The sequence below is a fragment of the Trichoderma aggressivum genome (genome assembly GCF_033847375.1).
Source record: "Trichoderma aggressivum f. europaeum strain CBS 100526 chromosome Unknown scaffold_083, whole genome shotgun sequence".
Taxonomy (NCBI): domain Eukaryota; kingdom Fungi; phylum Ascomycota; class Sordariomycetes; order Hypocreales; family Hypocreaceae; genus Trichoderma; species Trichoderma aggressivum.
In genome coordinates, this window is record NW_026946449.1 from 38,149 (window position 1) to 55,949 (window position 17,801).

The 17,801-nt window shown below is 54.8% G+C and overlaps 5 protein-coding genes across 5 annotated transcripts; 4 read left to right on the plus strand and 1 right to left on the minus strand.

Moving 5' to 3' along the window:
* Positions 1–245: 245 nt before the first annotated feature.
* On the plus strand, positions 246–1,509 carry Triagg1_10730 (uncharacterized protein; the record flags this gene model as incomplete). The annotated part of the gene is made up of 3 exons (XM_062894834.1): positions 246–490; positions 593–1,247; positions 1,312–1,509. The coding sequence occupies 3 exons, from the start codon at positions 246–248 to the stop codon at positions 1,507–1,509; spliced, it is 1,098 nt and encodes a 365-aa protein (XP_062750313.1).
* Positions 1,510–2,068: 559 nt separating this feature from the next.
* Positions 2,069–4,782, minus strand: Triagg1_10731 (uncharacterized protein; the record flags this gene model as incomplete). Its single annotated transcript, XM_062894835.1, has 2 exons — positions 2,069–2,415; positions 2,481–4,782. 2 exons carry the CDS (start codon positions 4,780–4,782, stop codon positions 2,069–2,071), a joined length of 2,649 nt encoding a protein of 882 aa, XP_062750314.1.
* Positions 4,783–5,395: 613 nt separating this feature from the next.
* On the plus strand, positions 5,396–6,199 carry Triagg1_10732 (uncharacterized protein; the record flags this gene model as incomplete). The annotated part of the gene is made up of 3 exons (XM_062894836.1): positions 5,396–5,677; positions 5,739–5,996; positions 6,062–6,199. The coding sequence occupies 3 exons, from the start codon at positions 5,396–5,398 to the stop codon at positions 6,197–6,199; spliced, it is 678 nt and encodes a 225-aa protein (XP_062750315.1).
* A 1,409-nt stretch (positions 6,200–7,608) lies between these two features.
* On the plus strand, positions 7,609–10,217 carry Triagg1_10733 (uncharacterized protein; the record flags this gene model as incomplete). Its single annotated transcript, XM_062894837.1, has 4 exons — positions 7,609–7,669; positions 8,024–8,187; positions 8,240–9,631; positions 9,696–10,217. The coding sequence occupies 4 exons, from the start codon at positions 7,609–7,611 to the stop codon at positions 10,215–10,217; spliced, it is 2,139 nt and encodes a 712-aa protein (XP_062750316.1).
* A 2,456-nt stretch (positions 10,218–12,673) lies between these two features.
* Positions 12,674–16,804, plus strand: Triagg1_10734 (uncharacterized protein; the record flags this gene model as incomplete). Its single annotated transcript, XM_062894838.1, has 4 exons — positions 12,674–12,747; positions 12,832–13,019; positions 13,113–16,709; positions 16,770–16,804. The coding sequence occupies 4 exons, from the start codon at positions 12,674–12,676 to the stop codon at positions 16,802–16,804; spliced, it is 3,894 nt and encodes a 1,297-aa protein (XP_062750317.1).
* Positions 16,805–17,801: the final 997 nt, after the last annotated feature.

A 17,801-nucleotide genomic window follows, 5' to 3' on the forward strand; every position in this document is an offset into this window, starting at 1 on the left:
TCACGAGTTGGGGATGTCGTGTGAATATGTGATGAGAGATGACCATATTCTTTCATGTGATTTGTTTTTGCTCTTGATCGACGAGTTCCATTATTGTGAGTGTGATTTAAGGATCTGTAAGCTTCAAGTGTGGGTCAATGGAAACAAGCCATCACCGCTCACTCATCTTCCTCCTCATAACTCGTCACTCTCACAACCTCCCATCTCCATCCCTACATCTTCACACAACCCAAACAAGTAAAGCCATGGATTTCATAGCGTTGCCCAAAATCGAGGTCCAACCCCCCTATCCCCTCTCATCTCCAATCCCCCCAAAAGCAAGGAATCATCGCTCGCTCACACATCTCCAGCTTCACGCTCATCTCACAGGCAGCATCTCCCGCCAAACCCTCCACGAGATATGGCTCAAGAAGTCCGCCGCCAAAGAAACAGACCTGCAAGATCCTCTCCTCGTAATCCCAGAGGGCAAACACGATTACAATCTCGAAACGTAAACCACACATCCATCCTCTTCTCAAACTTCAACACAAATATCCTGATACATACATATATATATATATATACGTTCGACCAGCTTCTTCCCCCTCTTCAGCAAATACATCTACGCCCTCCTCACCGACGAAATCTCCCTCCGCCACGCCACCCTCTCCGTCCTCCAATCCTTCCTCCTCGACGGCGTAATCTACCTCGAACTCCGCACGACTCCCCGTCCAACCCCCCTCCTCTCCACCACTCAATACATTTCCATCCTCCTCGACACAATCTCCTCCTTTGAAACCTCCCATCCGTCTCTCCACACGCGCCTCATCCTCTCCATCGACAGACGCCACGACTTCGCCACCGCCTCCTCCATCCTCGACCTCGCGCTTTCTCTACCCAGCCGCATCGTGGGTCTCGATCTTTGTGGTGATCCGGCAGCTCGTCCGGGGGGTCAAGTCGCGCTTTTCACGCCGTTGTTTGAAAAGGCGCGGGAGGCGGGACTGGGGATCACGTTGCACTTCGCGGAGGCGGAGAGCAGTGCTTCGGAAGCGGAGTTGCAGACGTTGTTGGGTTGGCGACCGCATCGTTTGGGACATGTGATTTGCGAGGACCAAGATGCGAAGCGAGCGATTGCGCAAAGGAAGGACGAGCTGTGTCTGGAATTGTGTTTGAGCTGCAATGTGCAGGCGGGCATGGTGAAGAGTGGTTTCGAGGGCCATCATTTCGGCGAGTGGACGGCCGTCGAGGGTATCAAGGTGTCCCTGGGAGTACGTTTCGTTCCATCACCGCCCCCATCTTATCCTTTGAAGGCGACATCATGTATCATCAAAGGGGAAAAAGGCTGACGGATTTGCTCAGACCGACGACGTAGGCATCTTCGGCAGCCCCCTATCCAACGAATACCGCCTCGTCGCCCAACACTTCCGCCTTGACGACTCCCAAATCCGCGCCCTCGCCAGAGAACCCATCGACCACATCTTTGGAGGCGACCTCGAAAAGGAGAGGCTACGACAGCTCATGTGGCCTTGAACTTGTACGATTTCACACCTCAAGAAAACAACCCCATGCATTACCACAATCCTGGATAAACTTGGAACGTCTATTTTCTTGAAACTACCCCATACATCACAGTCATCTTGGATAGATTTACAACGTCTTTTTTTGCTCAGAACAACGTGCCATTCTCCCCCCTTTTTGATATTCCCATTCTTTCACACTCAAAAACTAGAAAACTGCGCTATATCAACTGTTTTACCAACGATACGCAAACTTCATAACGCTATGGCTATGCTATAGACAGGAAAACCAGGTACAAAGGACTAGAGGAGAGCAGAGTTTGTAGCTCCATCCACAGAATTCCCCATTTCATTTTCATTGCCGCCCACCAATTTTTTGGTATATGGATTTTTTTTTAAAACCACCCCCGTTTCCTCAAGAACAGCACTTCGTAGCCCATTCCTTTGTTTTCAATCTCCATAAATCCTGTAAACGCCAAAAGGTCAAAAAAAAAAAAAAACAAGGCATCATGAGTCCCAATCTAATTCGTTTCATCACGCGTTATATAAAAAGCCTCAATTTCATTTTTTTTTCAGTGCAAGTTCTGCGGCGGCGTATCGAGGTCCACGCCCTCAACCATGTTCTTCTGGACCTGGCTTTCGCCAACCAGCTTCCGGAAGAACTTGGAGGCTCGCTCGCTCTCGCCCTTGACCTTGACCGTCTCGTCGCGCTTCTTGTTGAGGTCCTTGACGCTGTGGTCGAGGCCTACGCGCAGGTTGTCGGCGGGCATGCGCAGGACGGTGCGGACCGATCCCGAGATTCGGGAGGCGTTGGTGTGGACGTAGTCAATCTCGGCGAGCTGTGCTTCAATCTTCCTGGCCAGCCGGTGGGGGAGAGAGTTGGGGATCTGCTGAAGTACATATGCCGATGCGGCAATGGCTAGAGGGGAATCAGTTAGCAAAACGCCTACAACTGTAGTAAGAGGGGGATCGGGGGTTACATACCGGCAACGACAATGCCAGGCAGGATGAGCTTGCGAAGGTTATCATTACCAAGGATGCGCGTTGCGGTAATGGCGTGGTCCACCCAGGAATTCATTCCCAGCATGCGAGGCACGACAGCGCCGGCAATGGTCAAGGCCATACCCGTGCCGGCAAACTTCTCCTGGCTATGCATCAAGGTCGAAAAGTCCACAAAGTCGGCAAACTCAGTGGGCACGTCCACCTGGCGGGCAAGGGCATCCTTCTTCCGGCGGAACATGACGTCTGGCCGGAAGTGAAGATTCTGGAACTCGTCGCCCACGTGGAGCAAGCCCAGCTGCTTGATGGCGTTGACGCCCTTGACCGTCGAGGCTCGGGCGTAGTCCTCGCAGCTGTTGACGGCATCGGCAATGTGGGAGAGGATGGCGTCCTTGAGGTCGTCGGCGTATCCGTAGGCGCCAAAGAGGCCGGGATATGGGATGTCGTATTTGGTGTTTCCGGCGTAGGTGATGGCGGCGTTGAGCTGCCCTCGGGTGTGATCGTAAATGTCCTTGCACGTCTCCTCAATGTTGTGGACGACCTGTTCGTCGACTTCGGATCGCGCCTTTTTGCTGGCTAGGATCTGGGGCTCAAGCTCCTTGAGCTCCCGGGTGACTCGGTCGAACTCGGACTGAGCCACCTCGTGGTTGACCGTGGCCAACGTCCCAACATCGTTGAGGATGTTGAGCAGATACGTCCTCGCGGGAGCAAGCTTCGATCTAGCTCGCTTTTCCAAAACGAACCTGCGGAGAGACTGTTCGAGCTTCTCAAAGTCTCGAACCTTGTCCGAATCCTTGCCCTTGTCATCGCCGGGATCATCGCCACCGCCTCCGCCGCTGCCACTGCCGCCTCCGCCGCTCGGTCCGCCGGGGGGCGAGGGCGCCATTGGGATGACATTGCTAGAAACGAAGTGAACGAGCTCTGAGGCTTCCTTGTGTGTACGTGGGCTCAGCCCTGCGACTTGATCCAGGATCATCTTCTGGCATCGCTCCTTGTCTCGAATGAAGTCGTAGCCGTTGACGACAATGAAAATGTAGGCCTTCTCCGCAGCGGCAGCCCAGATGAATTCCTTGGCGGACTGCGTAAAGTGGTTTGCCGCGGAGACGACAAACACGACAACGTCAATCTCCTCCTGCCGAGCAAAGATGGCCGTCGTCTTGGTCGTGTCAGAGTTTAGACCTGGAGCGTCGATGAGGGCAATGTCAACGACACCGTTGTTGAGTAGGGATTCATCAATTGTTCTGACGTCCTTGACGTAGACCTTGCACTGGACGTATTTTTCATTGTCAATCACAATGTTTTCCAGCTCCTGAAGAGAGTATGCGTCATAGGTCGACTCGTCGTTTCGGTTGTAAATCATCTCCTTGTGGACTGCGTGGACCTCTTCGATTCCTGCGTTTTCTCGAGCGTCCAGCACCTCGCAAAAGATGGCAGTGCAAGGCTGCTGGTCTTCGGGCAACACTTTGCGTCGCAAAAGGGCATTGCAAAACGTCGACTTGCCTGCGTTTAGATCGCCTGTGATGAGTACTTTGCTTGACTTGTCCTCGATACGTTCGCGGAGAGACACGAGATGCTTGATGCTGGAGCTGATTTTTCCATCCAGAAGCGACGCAATGGAGCCCTTCTCCAGCGAGTGTACCAGCTCGGCCTGGTGCAGAGCTCCTAGCTTGAGATCCAATTTCAGCACCGAAAACTCTTGCGCAATCTGTGGCGAAACGAGCCGCGGCTCTGCTGCAGGACGAGTCTCGGCCGCCTGGCTGGACTCGGCCGATGCATCCTCGAGACTGGTCACGGCTCTCCTAAGCATGGGCGGCGGTGCCTGGGCGGACCTGGCCGTGATGTCCTCCATGGTCGACGAGTGCAGGATGCCGGGACGAGGCACGTCAGACTCCATCTTCTCGGCTCGCTGAACCGACGGGTAGTGCGCAGGCCACACGGCGTTCATCTCGCGAAGGCCATGCAGCAGATCCAGCACCTTGTTAATTGATCGGCCCAGCGTGGCTCTCTGGGAGTTGTACCACAGCTGGTGGATAGCTCCGGACTGTCGCTGGTGGCCATGGGGCTGCACGTCCCACATGCCCGGCTCGTCGCCCATGATGCTGCCGCCGTATCCCGAATCAATGTCCAGCATGCTCTGGAGACGAGCGGCGTGCTCGGACGCGGTGCCGTTGCCGACCGTCATGTAGTTGGGCCGCGCTCCGGCTGGGCCAGCGGAATCGAGGTCGGCATCGTCCGAGTCCCGGCTGGCGGGCGCCTTGCCCTTGTCGTTGTAGTATTCTTGGCTCATGCTGGTCAAGGACTGCTTGTACACAGCATTGTCGAGCTGAAGGGTGAACTAAAGGGTAGAGATGCAGAGATGCAGGAAATGCGGATGATGTGAAAAGGTCGAAAGATCGGGTAGGAGCACGAGGGTCGGGCTTTGGATGGGGTTCGTCAAGTAAAAAGGTTGCATGATGTTTAAGCAAATTCGCGCCCCCCGGTGACGAAGCTGCCCTGATTGGCCTAGTGCCTCGGCACAAGCTCGGGAGGCACGCGCTATCTTATCGCGGGCCCCAAAAGCCGGGCGTTGACGGCGCAAGTATCTTCACGCCCGCGAACTGCCGTGGGGGTACATGGCGGTGCTTCCTGGCCGAACTGACGTCCCAGTCCCGACTAGCAACGCAAACATGCCAGACGACGTCGCTCCTCGGGCACTCCGCTAGGCAGATACACCATCACCCAGTTCTTGTCCGCTTCATCGTTCAATTTCTGTTTCGTTCAATCCGTCGCCCGAGTTATTCTCCCCATCCGAAAAGCAGGACTCTGCGACAGTCGCTTCTCCGCAAGACGCAGCCGTCGTCATCATGAATGTGAGGGCAATGCCTATGCCTATCTGTAGCGGCACCTAACCTCGACCTCCAATGCAGATCCTCGAATGGGCCTTTGGCAAGCGCATGACGCCGGCCGAGCGTCTACGCAAGAACCAGCGCATGCTCGACAAGGCGATTCGCGAACTCGACCAGACCCGCGTCAAGCTGGAGAAACAGGAGAAGACGCTGATACAGCAGATCAAGACGAGCGCCAAGAATGGGCAGATGGGGGCGTGCAAGATCCAAGCCAAGGACCTGGTGCGCACACGGCGGTACATTGAGAAGTTTTACGGCATGCGCAGCCAGCTGCAAAAGATCTCCCTGCGGCTTCAGGTATGACGTTGCTCGGGGCTGACAACAAACCGCGATATGCGCATACTGACGGGCGAGCCAGACCTATCGAACAAACGAGCAGATGATGCAGGCCATGAAGGGTGCCACGATGGCATTGGGCAGCATGAACAGGTCCATGAACCTCCCCCAGCTCCAACGCATTGCCATGGAGTTCGAACGCGAAAACGACATTATGGAACAGAGGCAAGAGATGATGGATGACGCTGTCGATGACGCCATGGATGTTGGAATCGAAGAAGAAGGCGACGAGGTTGTTGAACAAGTCTTGGAAGAGATTGGCATCGACCTGAACCAGGCTGTAAGGTTATATTCCTATCCCGCACCAGGCCCAATGCGCAACATGACTGACCGATGGAACAATAGCTCGGGGAGACTCCAACCGCCTTGGGCAACTCTGCCGTGTCCGAGGGCAAGATTGCGCAAGCCGTTGGGGCCGGAGGCGGTAGCGGCGACCCGGTCGATGATGACCTTCAGGCCCGACTCGACAGCCTTCGAAAGTAGCCGGCTGCTGCTACTACTTTATGACGAATCCGCGAACGAAATAATGAATGAGAAGCATTGGAATAGCTTCCCGGCGGAACCTGCCAGATCCCGTTGAGCACAGGGAGAAATGAGGGCGAATGTCTCTTTGATGAGGGATCCAGATGATTCAAACGACGATGATACCACACGGGATCATCCAGCGGAGCATGTTATTATATATATGTGAAGGGGGCTTAGATGGGAGTGAGCCGTGTCACGTTTTCTCTTTGGGCGCAAGAGGTGTTGATGGCCATTATGATTTGAAGCATACACTTGCAGATATATTTACGCACGCAGAGGTTATCCATTACGATGATTGGCCAGAGAGGGCTCTTTGATGCCGCTGTAGCTGCTCAGTACCTGTAGTGTCTTTGTCAAGGCTGAGTACTTTTTGGAGTAGTACTAATCATCCGCATACCTTGGTCACCACCTCGTAGGCAACGCGGGTTATCCATCCCACGCGTGTACAGCCAGCTGCGCTCGACTCCTCCGCGGCCTCGGTGATTCCCACGCTCGGAGATGGCGGCCTTACCAGGATCAACACAGTACCTACTCGGAGGACATGATGCGGAGGAAAAGAAAAGCAACACGACCAAGTGGACACGCAGGGCTGCTAAGCAACATAAGGCATTGATGGAGGCGCTAAAGCTCCCCCGCGTCCACTAAGAGCGCCGAAGCCGCCGCCTCGAATCTGGCGCCTCCATTTGGATGCCTGGCAGCAAAATGTCGCCGAGCTGCAGTTTCTCGTGCCTTTGTCTCGAGGTTCAATGTCTGCGTCTTGGGGACTCGCGGGCGCACAGGCAGCGCTGGGATTTGGTGGCCTCGCAGCAGGGAGGCGGCCGATATTACTGTCCGGTACATGGATGTGCTGTCTGGATTCAGGTAGGTGACGTGAGAGCTCGCTGAGATGCGCCTGGATGCCCATGTAAGGGTAGCACAGCCTATTGGTGCTTTGCTGCAGTGGACGGGCTGGGCTAATCATCCCCGGAGGCGCTAATGGGGCGGCCTGGAGACGCCAGCAAAGTTGATCCCATTGCTCAAAATGCAGCATTGCCAGCCCCCCCCCCAGATCAGCTTTTGCCCTTTTCCTTGCATACCTATTCTTAGGTACTATACTTTGATATCACCGGAGAAGAACAAAAGTCTCATCTTTGTTCTTACCTCCGGGGTGACGATTCATTCATCCGAGCCACCATTTGATTACTCGATAAATAGAACAGAACGGGACCTGTGTCGTCTGGTATGTACATGCACTGCATTGGCGCTCTCTGCTCCATGAATATCCGCACCCTGGCCCGGACATGAACATGAACATGCCATGTCGCCGCTCCCTCATCCCATCGTCGTCATCATCGTCATCAAGAGGCAAAGCTGCTGTCTACCGTCAAATGTTTGCCTTGGAGCACAAGTTCAACTCCAAGTTGCCACAGACAAAGCCCGTGATGTCGGGTGTGATTCACCGTGTCCTCTCTCCTCCCCTCAAGCTCATCGTTGCGCAACGCGGATGTTGCCTGTAGCGCTCAAGCTACTAGCACCAGGCGGGCTCTACAGTGCAGCCCAGTACATCAACAGGGCCCTGTCACCGCAAACCACAAGCACTAATAAGCATCCATCAGCTGGATTGATGCCTTTCCAGTTGACGCTCCCCGCTGTCCCCGCCCATCAATGTCATCAATCCATTTCCATGCCCCCTCCTAATGCCCCAACTCTAAAATAGTAACCTAACGCTCTGATCTTTGATCCATCTCGTCCTGTCCTGCAAGCTCACCGGCACAGTCTCGACACTCTTGCGACGCCCCTTAGACATCCCCTGGAATTCGCATCGAATCACGGCTGCACTAGGCGCCTGGACCATCCAATCACGCTGCATCATTGATCCCCTTCGTTCCCCCACGAGTGCGATAGACCACCCGCTGCCCCGCGACGACGACGCCTTCGACAGCCCCAACGCCCTTTGTTTGGTCTCGGTTTGGCTCTGCGACGCCCATCAATAACCCGACTCCCATCAACCAACTCCAGCATCCCCCCTCCGGCTCCGGACGTCTCCTCCTCCTCCACAAACTGGCCGGTAACAAGCGTCGCAGTCTCTCCTCTCACGGAGGAAGTCTGCTAAATAGAATGTTTGGCGGAGCCTCCAGCAACTCGTCGGCGGCCAAGTCTGAAAACGATTCCAAGAGCGACGGCAAGTCACCTTCTCCCGAGGGCAGCCCGACCGCGGCGTCTGCACTGCCCATCAAGAACGCGGACCAGGCGGCCAGCGGCGAGAAGCGCAGCGGCAATGGCAGCCCTCCCACCCGACAGGATACCGGCGAGAAGAAGCGCAGGAGTAGTGGCGTCAGCAGCAAGGCCAGCAGCCTGCTAGCTTCGGCCAGGAACTCGCTCAACTTCTCCCAGGTTGGCCGCTCGGGATCCGACGCAGGCGCTCAGACGCCGCTCCAGAAGCTCGGGAAGCAGGACCCAGCTCTCGCCGTGCCCCAGGGCCAGCACAACAACTCGGCCGGCGACTCGGTCCCAGGGCCAAAGTCCACCTTCCGCGTCGGTGTTTGGGAAGATAGGAACAAGAAATGCCGCCGGACGATGGAGGACACGCATGCCTTTCTCTACAACTTGCTGGACACGCCGGCTCCCGCGGTCGACGCATCTGCCGGAAAGGACAAGTCCGGTAAGGACGACAAGGACGCTGCTGCTCAGAAAGAGGTCTCCGAGTCGGACAACGGCTACTTTGCCATCTTTGACGGCCATGCCGGCACGTTCGCCGCGGACTGGTGCGGCAAGAAGCTTCACATTATTCTAGAAGACATGATACGAAAACACCCCAACATGCCGATTCCCGAGCTCCTGGACATGACATTTACATCCGTCGACGCCCAGCTTGAGAAGCTCCCGCTTAAGAACAGCGGCTGCACGGCGGCCGTTGCGGTTCTTCGCTGGGAGGACCGCGTGCCCAGCGATCGATCCGTCACCGGTTCCCTGGCCATTGCCCCGGCTGCCGCAAACGTTGCTGCCGGCAAGGTATTGGCCAAGTCGCAAGAATCAGAAAAGGAAAAAGATGGCTCGTCAGAACCGTCGCAGGCGGTTCCTAGCGAGTCCATCACCGCCAAGCTCAGGGGAATGGCCAGTCGACAGCGTGTCTTGTACACGGCCAACGTGGGAGATGCACGCATCATCCTGTGTCGAAACGGCAAGGCCCTGCGCTTATCCTACGATCACAAGGGAAGCGACGAGAACGAAGGAAAGCGAATTGCCAACGCCGGAGGTCTCATCCTCAACAACCGCGTCAACGGAGTCCTGGCTGTCACCAGAGCACTTGGAGATACCTATATGAAGGATCTCGTGACTGGCCACCCATACACCACGGAGACGGTCATACAACATGACCTTGACGAGTTTATCATTATTGCTTGTGATGGGGTGAGTGTCTGCTGACGTGACGGGGATTATTGTCTTGAAAGATGTGCTGACTTGTAGTGAATAGCTATGGGATGTATGTAGTGATCAAGAGGCCGTTGACCTCGTCCGAGACGTTCACGATCCGATTGAGGGCTCGAAACTACTAGTCGACCACGCTCTCAACCGATTCAGTACGGACAATTTGTCGTGTATGATTGTGCGACTCGACAAGGAGGCTCTTGCACAGAGCCAAACCAACCCGGCTCGCTCGGATACCGAAACCGAGCCGAACAACGGCACCGCGGCAAAGGTCAGCGAGGTAGACAAGATTATCTCGGACACTAAGCAGAAGATCGCCGAGGGCAAAAACCCGGCCGTGGGCGTGTCAGCCAGCAATAGCGGACGTGGATATGACGCCGTTGCCGCGCAAGAGGAGGGATTTGTTCCCACGAGCTTGAGTGATGCATTGGTTGAAGAGCCTACTGCTATTGAAGGGGATGATAGCCCCGAGTTGGCTGTGACCGAAAACCCGGTCGAGGCTGCCGCTGCTGCTACTTCTACCGCGCAAGAGTCAAAACCCGAATCAAAGGAGCCTGCAGACGCCTAGGATTCACACACCCCTGCTGCCCAGCCAGAGGCCGTCTAGCAGTCGCAACTGAGCCTCTTGGACGGGCCTCCAACTGGAGTACGCAGGGGTGGAAGTGGTGGCAAATACGGCCCAGATCTACAGAGTACACGCGGTGAAGCAAGCAGTGGAGGAATCCAGTCGACGGAACGGCAGCGTGGATGGATTTTTGGGGACCCGTATTGGCTTAAGCATTGATATACTACGAAAGAGAAAGACGAGACGAGACGGTGACGAGGCTGATGTCTCATGGGGCGGTGTGCGTACGGTTGGACAAAGACTAAGACGGCCGGGCCAGGTGTTGTACGCTACCTGTATCTGTATGTAAGAGATTGCGGACGTTGTTTGGGCTGTTTTTTTTGCGGAATGCAAGACTATCGATATCGAGTACACTACTATATCGGTTCTTGGCTGTTGTTGCTGGTGATTTTGCCTCTATGTTTCTGCCTCGTGTTGATGTGCAAGCTTCTCTTTGCCTTGAAGATGCTTAAAGGCAGAGTTATCTTCCAAGGGCAGGATACAATGGAGCGTGTCTATGGAGTCGGGGTACCAGGAGGATGGACGGCATACGGAGTGTGTTCACTTGACACCACGCTACTGTAAAATACTGCAATATTCGCACTCCTTGCTTATAATGGTGGAGAATCGGGCAGTGGGATATAAGACAGGCTCCCAGACATTGTTCCTTCCGTAGGATCCGGCCAAGATGACTAAGAAAGAAGACAATCATCTCCTACAAGTGATTGCGTACAAACAAAGCAGCGTCAACATTGGCCCATCCAATTGACGAATTGCTTCATTTTACTTGTGGCAGCCAGGACGAACCAATAAACAGCCACAGCTGCACCAGCTATCCGGAGACGCGGTCGGGCCTCCACTAGTGATGCTACTGCCAGTTTATGGGTAACGATGGGGCTTTGTGCAGACAGCAGCTGCACGACGTGCGTTTCAGAAGCCCAGCCACGGCACACGGCACTTGCAGGATCGGAGTCGATGCTTGTCTGTTGTCTGTTGGACGATGCGATCAATCCGGCTGTGATGACAACAAGATGGATCGGCACTCTCACCGTTCGGTACGGGCATAACATCATGACGGTGGCAAGACAGACAAACAAACAAACAAACAAACAGTCGGTTACAACAAGCCAACGGGGCAGCTTATCGCCATTCAACCACAAGAACGCCGTGGCACTAACCGCGCAACTATTGGACGAGAGTCTTTGTGCCAAGGGGGGGCCCGAGCTCATTTCAAAAAAAAAAAATTAACGAAATGGGGATCCCCCCCGGTCGCCGGTTGATGAAGACAAAGTCCAATACGGAGCGCTTTCTGCCGTGAGCGAACCCACGCGGTTGGCTGGCCGTCGAGAGACCCCTGGTTTTCCGGGATGGGGGGGAGCTTGCAGGGGTTCGTTGAATGGCCCAGCTAAACCCCCTTAAGCCAACCGGGACTCGAAGAAACATGGACGGCAAGGAAGAGGAATGCCCGGCTGTCGAGAGTGCTGTGGTCGTGGTCGTGGGCCCCGCGCCTTGGCTGGAACGCGTCTTGCCTGGGCCTTGTATTGTACGATACGAGGACTATCATTCGACTGCTGTCCGATCCAATCCAATCCAGTCCAATCCAATGGCGCGGTAAAGCTGGCCGACAATCTCTTTTTCTGTCTCGTCTCTGATGCGGACTGGCAGTTAGTTGGTCTGTCTGTGCTTTGTCTTTGTGTGGGTGGCACCAAGTTTGCATTGCATTGCCTTGTCTAGACCCCCCTTGCCTCCATGTATCTGCGGCGCGGCGCTTAGCAACAAGTGGACTCTGGCTCAGGCACAGGCACATTCGATCTCGCGACCTGCAGAGCGCGGCCTCGGTTTTTTTCCTCTGTTTTGCGCAGCCAAGCAAGAGTGACAGTCAGACAGACAGCGTTGTGTTGTGCCAGAGTTGGGTCCCGCGACTGGAAGCTCGATGTAATTCCGCTCCGGCCTCCAGCTCACATTCCTTGCATCTCCCCATCCTGAACAGACGGGCTCTCGATTTGCCCTACCAGGACAGCTTCCAAGGCCGCAAGCTCAAGGTTATACGATTTGCTTCCCCCACGTCGCGATCCGATTCGTTCCTCTCCATGTCCATCGCTGTCGCATCTTGCCCCTGAGTATTGGTGGTAGCACGCTCGCAAAGCCGACGCAGCGCGCCGAGTGTGTCTTGTTTGCCCGCGGGCACAGCAATTTTTAATTTTTTTTTTTCCATTCTCAGTCCTTCGTTACTGTTGATATTCTTTTTTTTTTCTCGCTTCATTTTTGAAGAGAAAAGACTTTTTCTTTTTGTCGCTCTTTATTCATCGCCTTTCCCCCTCCGGCTTTCTTCGAGGTAACCTCTGGGTTGAGCTGGACTTGGCCGAGCTGGTTGGCGGAAGCGATCGAACCATAGAAATCGGAGCCACATCCGAGCAAACATGTCGCTAAACGGCTTAGACGATCCCAAGATTGTAGAGGCGCATGAGGCTGGCGTTGCTGAGCCTGGAGGATGGTATGCATGGTCCACTCCCCCAATCCAAGTGCTGTATAAGATTTCCATTTGCTGAGACCCGGCCTTTGCTCGTGTTATCGATAGGTTCCTGCTCAAGTATTCGAGTCGCGACGAGGTCGAACTGCTGGAGAAGGGAAATGGGGGCATCGTCGAGATTCGAAATGCCATTGCCGGCTTTGAGGAAGAAAGCCCGTTGTATGGCTTTCTGCGGTACCGGAGGAGGAACGTCATTGTTAAATACCTACCCGAAGACTGCTCTCGGCTTATACAAGGTCAGCTCTTTGTGCTCACGCCTTTGCTCCCATCTGTGGATCAGCGGTGATCTGCGTCGCAATCATCATAGGATGCTAACTGTGGCCGACTAGCTCGAGTTGCCGTGCACTTCAACGCCGTCTGCGAACGATTTGCCCCGTACGATACCATCTTCGAAATCTCGACGGCCGCCGAACTGAGAGACACGAAGCTATCTGCAGCCTGCTCCTTGCATGCGGCATCTGGGTCTACGGCATCATCCACCAGCTCGCGAAGACGACGCTTGGTGGAAATTGCCGAGGAGGAGGAAGAGGATCAACGATCTTCCAAGCGGCAGTCAGTGCTGGAATCCGACGATGGCCGGCCGCGGACACCTGGCGGCCAATCTACGGCGGGGGACGAGGTCAAGCTCAACTCTGAGCTGGCATCTTCGCCTGAGCACAGCAAGTTTGCAGCCTCCACTACCTCTGAGGTCCCCAAGTTTTTAGGCATTCCCGACGCGCCGCCTTCGCCTACGAGATCGGTCGATACGACCGACAGCTACAACTACTACCTCACGAGCAAACCAAAGGTGAAGCTCGCCGCCCGACCCGCGGCCGAAGGTGCGATAAAGCCACAGACGGCTGGAAACTTTAGGCCGGTTTCATCTCTGCCGGCCGGATACAAGCTGTTTGGGAAGGGCCAGAAGAAGGGAAAAGGGAAGGACGGAGATTCTGCGTCCTTGATCCACGAGGAAATCCCAGAGATGGAGCCACCTGCTGATGCTACTACTACGGCGCCGGCACCAGAGGACTCATTAGGAATCACTGGCGATGCCTCACGACCGACTACGAGCACGGGGCCACGGGCCGATACATTGTCTGTGCCCGCGGCGCCCACTAAGCCTACCATTACTCCTGAGAAGGCCAGGCTGATGAAGGCCATGAAGCTTAGGGAGAAGAAGAAGAAGAAGCAGCAGGAACAGCAGAAGCAGGAGCAGGAGCAAGAGCAATCTGGAGCGGATGCACCAGGCCCCGAAGATAAGAATACAATCACGGATATGGAGTACGCTGTGGATGCCGCTATTGAAAGCCATGATAATGATGATAATGACGGACCGGACGCTGAAGAACCAAACGCGCAAGAAGATGAGAAGCAAAAAAGCGAAGGGGCTGAAGATGGAACAGCCTCCATCAGCCAAGCGGATTCGGGCGTGGTTTTGGATAGCCTCTCGTCGTCTGTGCACATAGATGAAGTGTCCGAGGGAACTCGGTCAGAGTCGCCGGCAGTTCTCTCTTCGGAGCGCGATGAGTCGACGGGCGCCTCTTCGCTTTCGGACTCGACCGACGAGACGGTTCATGCGAAGGATGCAGATGAAGTAGAAGATGGCACCGCGGGGGATGAGGAGGCTCAGAAGCCAGCGCCCAGTGCATCGGAGGATGAGGGCCGGGCCGCAGAGGTTGATGCATCGGGATCGTTGTTGCCCGCAGCTGTCATCACTGCAGCTGCTGCCGCTGAACCATCATTGTTGAAGAAAGATGAGTCGACGGCGACAATGCAAACGAGAGAGACTGGCAGCTCGGCGGCAATGGAGTCCAATGAGACTGAGATTGAGATTGCTGCTGCCGGGGCTGCTAATAAGGGATCGGCCAAGGCCGAAAATGAAAAGGAGAAAAAAGGGATTGCAGTGCCAATTTCAAAGCTGTCGGCGAATATTCCGACGTCGAGGGCCCCACCGACCGCCTCATTAAGTGGCATGGGATCTGGCGCAGGCGAGATTTTACCACCTGGTGCTGATGCCGGTGCTGGTGCGACCCCTGGCGATGTTGCGCAGGCAACGGGAGCGGAAACGGACAAAGGGGAATTAGAGGCAGCAGAGGCTTCTCCACCATCCACATCCATCCTCTCGAGGCACCACTCAGTCGACAAACAAACAACCGCCATGGAGGAGGCGGATCTCCTGCAGACGGACCCGTCCGATGAGGCAATTCCAATCGAAACGCCTGCAGCAGCGACGACGGCCGGCGACACGGGCGCTCCCGAAGACGACACAGAGCCAGAACAACAAGAGCCACGGCGATGCAGCTCCAAACGCGCGGCTGGCAGGCTGGCACCGATCCGCACCGATCTTGGCGACCATAATGACAGTGACAGTGACAATGACAATGACGATGATGCCCTCGTCCAGGAGACCCAGGCCGCCCACGACGACGCGCAGAAGCACGACAATGAGCCAATGGTGGCCACCAAATCTCCGCTCACCCCTGTCTTCCCCAGCGCTCCCATTGCCAATGGGCCGCTAGGCGCCAGAGCTCCACAGGCACACACCGTTCGAACAGTCTCCAATCCTGTCCGTGGCAACTTGATCGCTCCGACAGATGTAACTCAGTCCTCGGCGCGTTCTCTGAGTTCGGGCGCAGCTCTCTTACACAAGGTCACGCAGCAGCAGTCGGCCAGCCTCGCCACCATGAAGCCCAACGTCGGGTCCAGCATTTCGCAGCGCATCAAGGCGCTCGAGAAGCTGTCGGCCACATCAGGTGATCAGTCGCGGCCCGTCAGTCGAGAGCGGCCGTCGTCGACCTTTTTCGCGGTGCAGAAGCGGGAGACGTCGAGGCCGCCGTCGGTCGTGGACAGGACAAAGTCCCTCAAGGGACGGGCCGCCTCGCCGACGCCGTCGCAGCCCGACGATGCGCTGTTCGAGGGCAGAGTGCGCCTGCAGCGGTCGGGATCCGTCGTCAGTCGGGTGTCCATGTTTGAGCCGCTGGCCGCCTCTGCCTCGAGCCCGCCGTCGGGCCTGGCGCCCGGCACCCAGTCGCGAGGCCGGCCCGAGTCCGTCGCCATCACCACAAAGATTGTTCGCGACCAGCTGTCTGGGTACGAGCTGCCACCAAAGGACGCCTCTGACTACGGCTACCAGTCGCCGCTCGACCACCACCGAGGCGACCAAGGCTCATCAGAACGACGGTCCAGATCTCTCGAACGCGGCGGCGAGGACGACATGGGTAGGCGATCCTCGCTAAATGCGGTAAAGGGGTTCTTCAAGGACCCGCGAAAGACTGTCACTGTCTCGACTAACATGCGCCATGCCTTAGTTTCTAGGACAACAACCCAGTCGCCTAGTACTGCGAGCCACCGCCTGTCCATGAGCAGTCGCCGCTCCATCACCTTTGACCGCGACATTTCCAGCGTGACTGAAGATTCGTTCTCGGGCGACGACAAGTCCTCTGAGAGGAAGACTTCGCGCGCCGGGCGGTTTATGCGTAAGCTTTCCAGTTTCTCCACCGGGTCCAAGAGCAGCAAAACGAATAAAGCCCCCTCAGCAGACGAAAGCGGCCGTACGCAGAGCAATCATGCCGGCGTGAACCGTCAACAACAACAACAACAACAACAACAACAACAGCCCTCCGGGGCTCCCGCCACCGGCTCCGACGAGGCATCCATCGTGTCAGATTTGGGAGACGTCAACGTCCAGTTCCCCGACAGCCTGCTGTGGAAGCGACGCAACCTGTGCCTCGACTCGAAGGGTTACATCCTCCTCAGCGCTCTGCCGACGCAGAGCAGCCGAGTGGCGGTGGGGACGAGAAAGTATCACATGAGCGGGTTTCGACAGCCCGTCACGCCGGACGTGGATGCGCAGGAGCTGCCAAACAGCGTAGTCTTGGACTTTGTCGAGGGCACGGGCATCCAGCTGGCGTGCGAGGATAGGACCGGACAGATGAATGTGCTGCATGGTATGATTTGCTCGTCTTGGCTTTTGTCATTGTGTGGAAGTGCTGATTATGTGTGTCTAGTTTTGCAAGCTGCTCATGCTAACCATAGCCGATGAGTTTCTTTTGCGTGAAGCGTCGACTTTCAACCAACAGGGAGTGAGAGCACTTTTATATATGTGACGCTCACATCCCATACTGAATCAAAGAAGAAAGAAAAGAAAAAAGGCTTATAGAAGGCAGCATATACAGCGTATATGTATGCCCCCCCTTGTTTCCTCTACCCCTCCAAGAAGGGGGACTCATCATGCTCTCCATGTCTGCACGATGTTGGATTATTCACCTCATGCACTTTGAACTAACCTTTTTTCCTTTCATGTCCCACTTCTACTCTCTTCGTTTTCCTCTCTCTCTCACTCACTCACTCTCATACACTCTCCTACAATCTCTTTTTTTCGCCGAAACAAAAACCTACACACCATAGAAAGTCGGGACAGGGCAACGGATCAGGGCAAATGGGGATGGTGGCCTATCACAAAAAAAAAAGAATATATAGTTGGGAGAAAGGTTTCGTTGCTAACATGCGTCCAAAAGGACGGAAAGAAAAGGGGAAAGAAAAAAAAAAGAAGAAACATGTGGGAAAAGATGTGTGTTTTTATATATATATATTTGTGTATATATGGTACCATGTTTTTCTTTCATTTCTTTCCCTCTTTTTTTTTTCCGTCCTAGCACTGTTCTTTTTTCTTTTTTTTCCATCTACACACACAGATACACCTCGACGAGCAGACACTTTTTTTTTTTTTTACCCTTGTTATTTCTTTTTCCTTTATTCTTTCTAGGAAGGATGTTTTTTTTTTTTGTAGTCTTATTTTTTTTTTACATGATACCATGGCAAGTTAGAATAATCTTGCTTATTTTTTTACTCTTTATTCTTATTGTTTAGTTTTTATTGTGTTTGAGTGTCCTACTCGTACTTGTACACGTACTCGCCAGATCAGCCTTTTCTCTTGTCGTCGTTTTTCTTTTTAAACATCTAATTCCTTTCTTTTTTTTTTGTTATTTGAGTGGTTCTTTTTTTTTTTTTTTTTTTTGGGGGGGGGGGGGGGGGGGGGA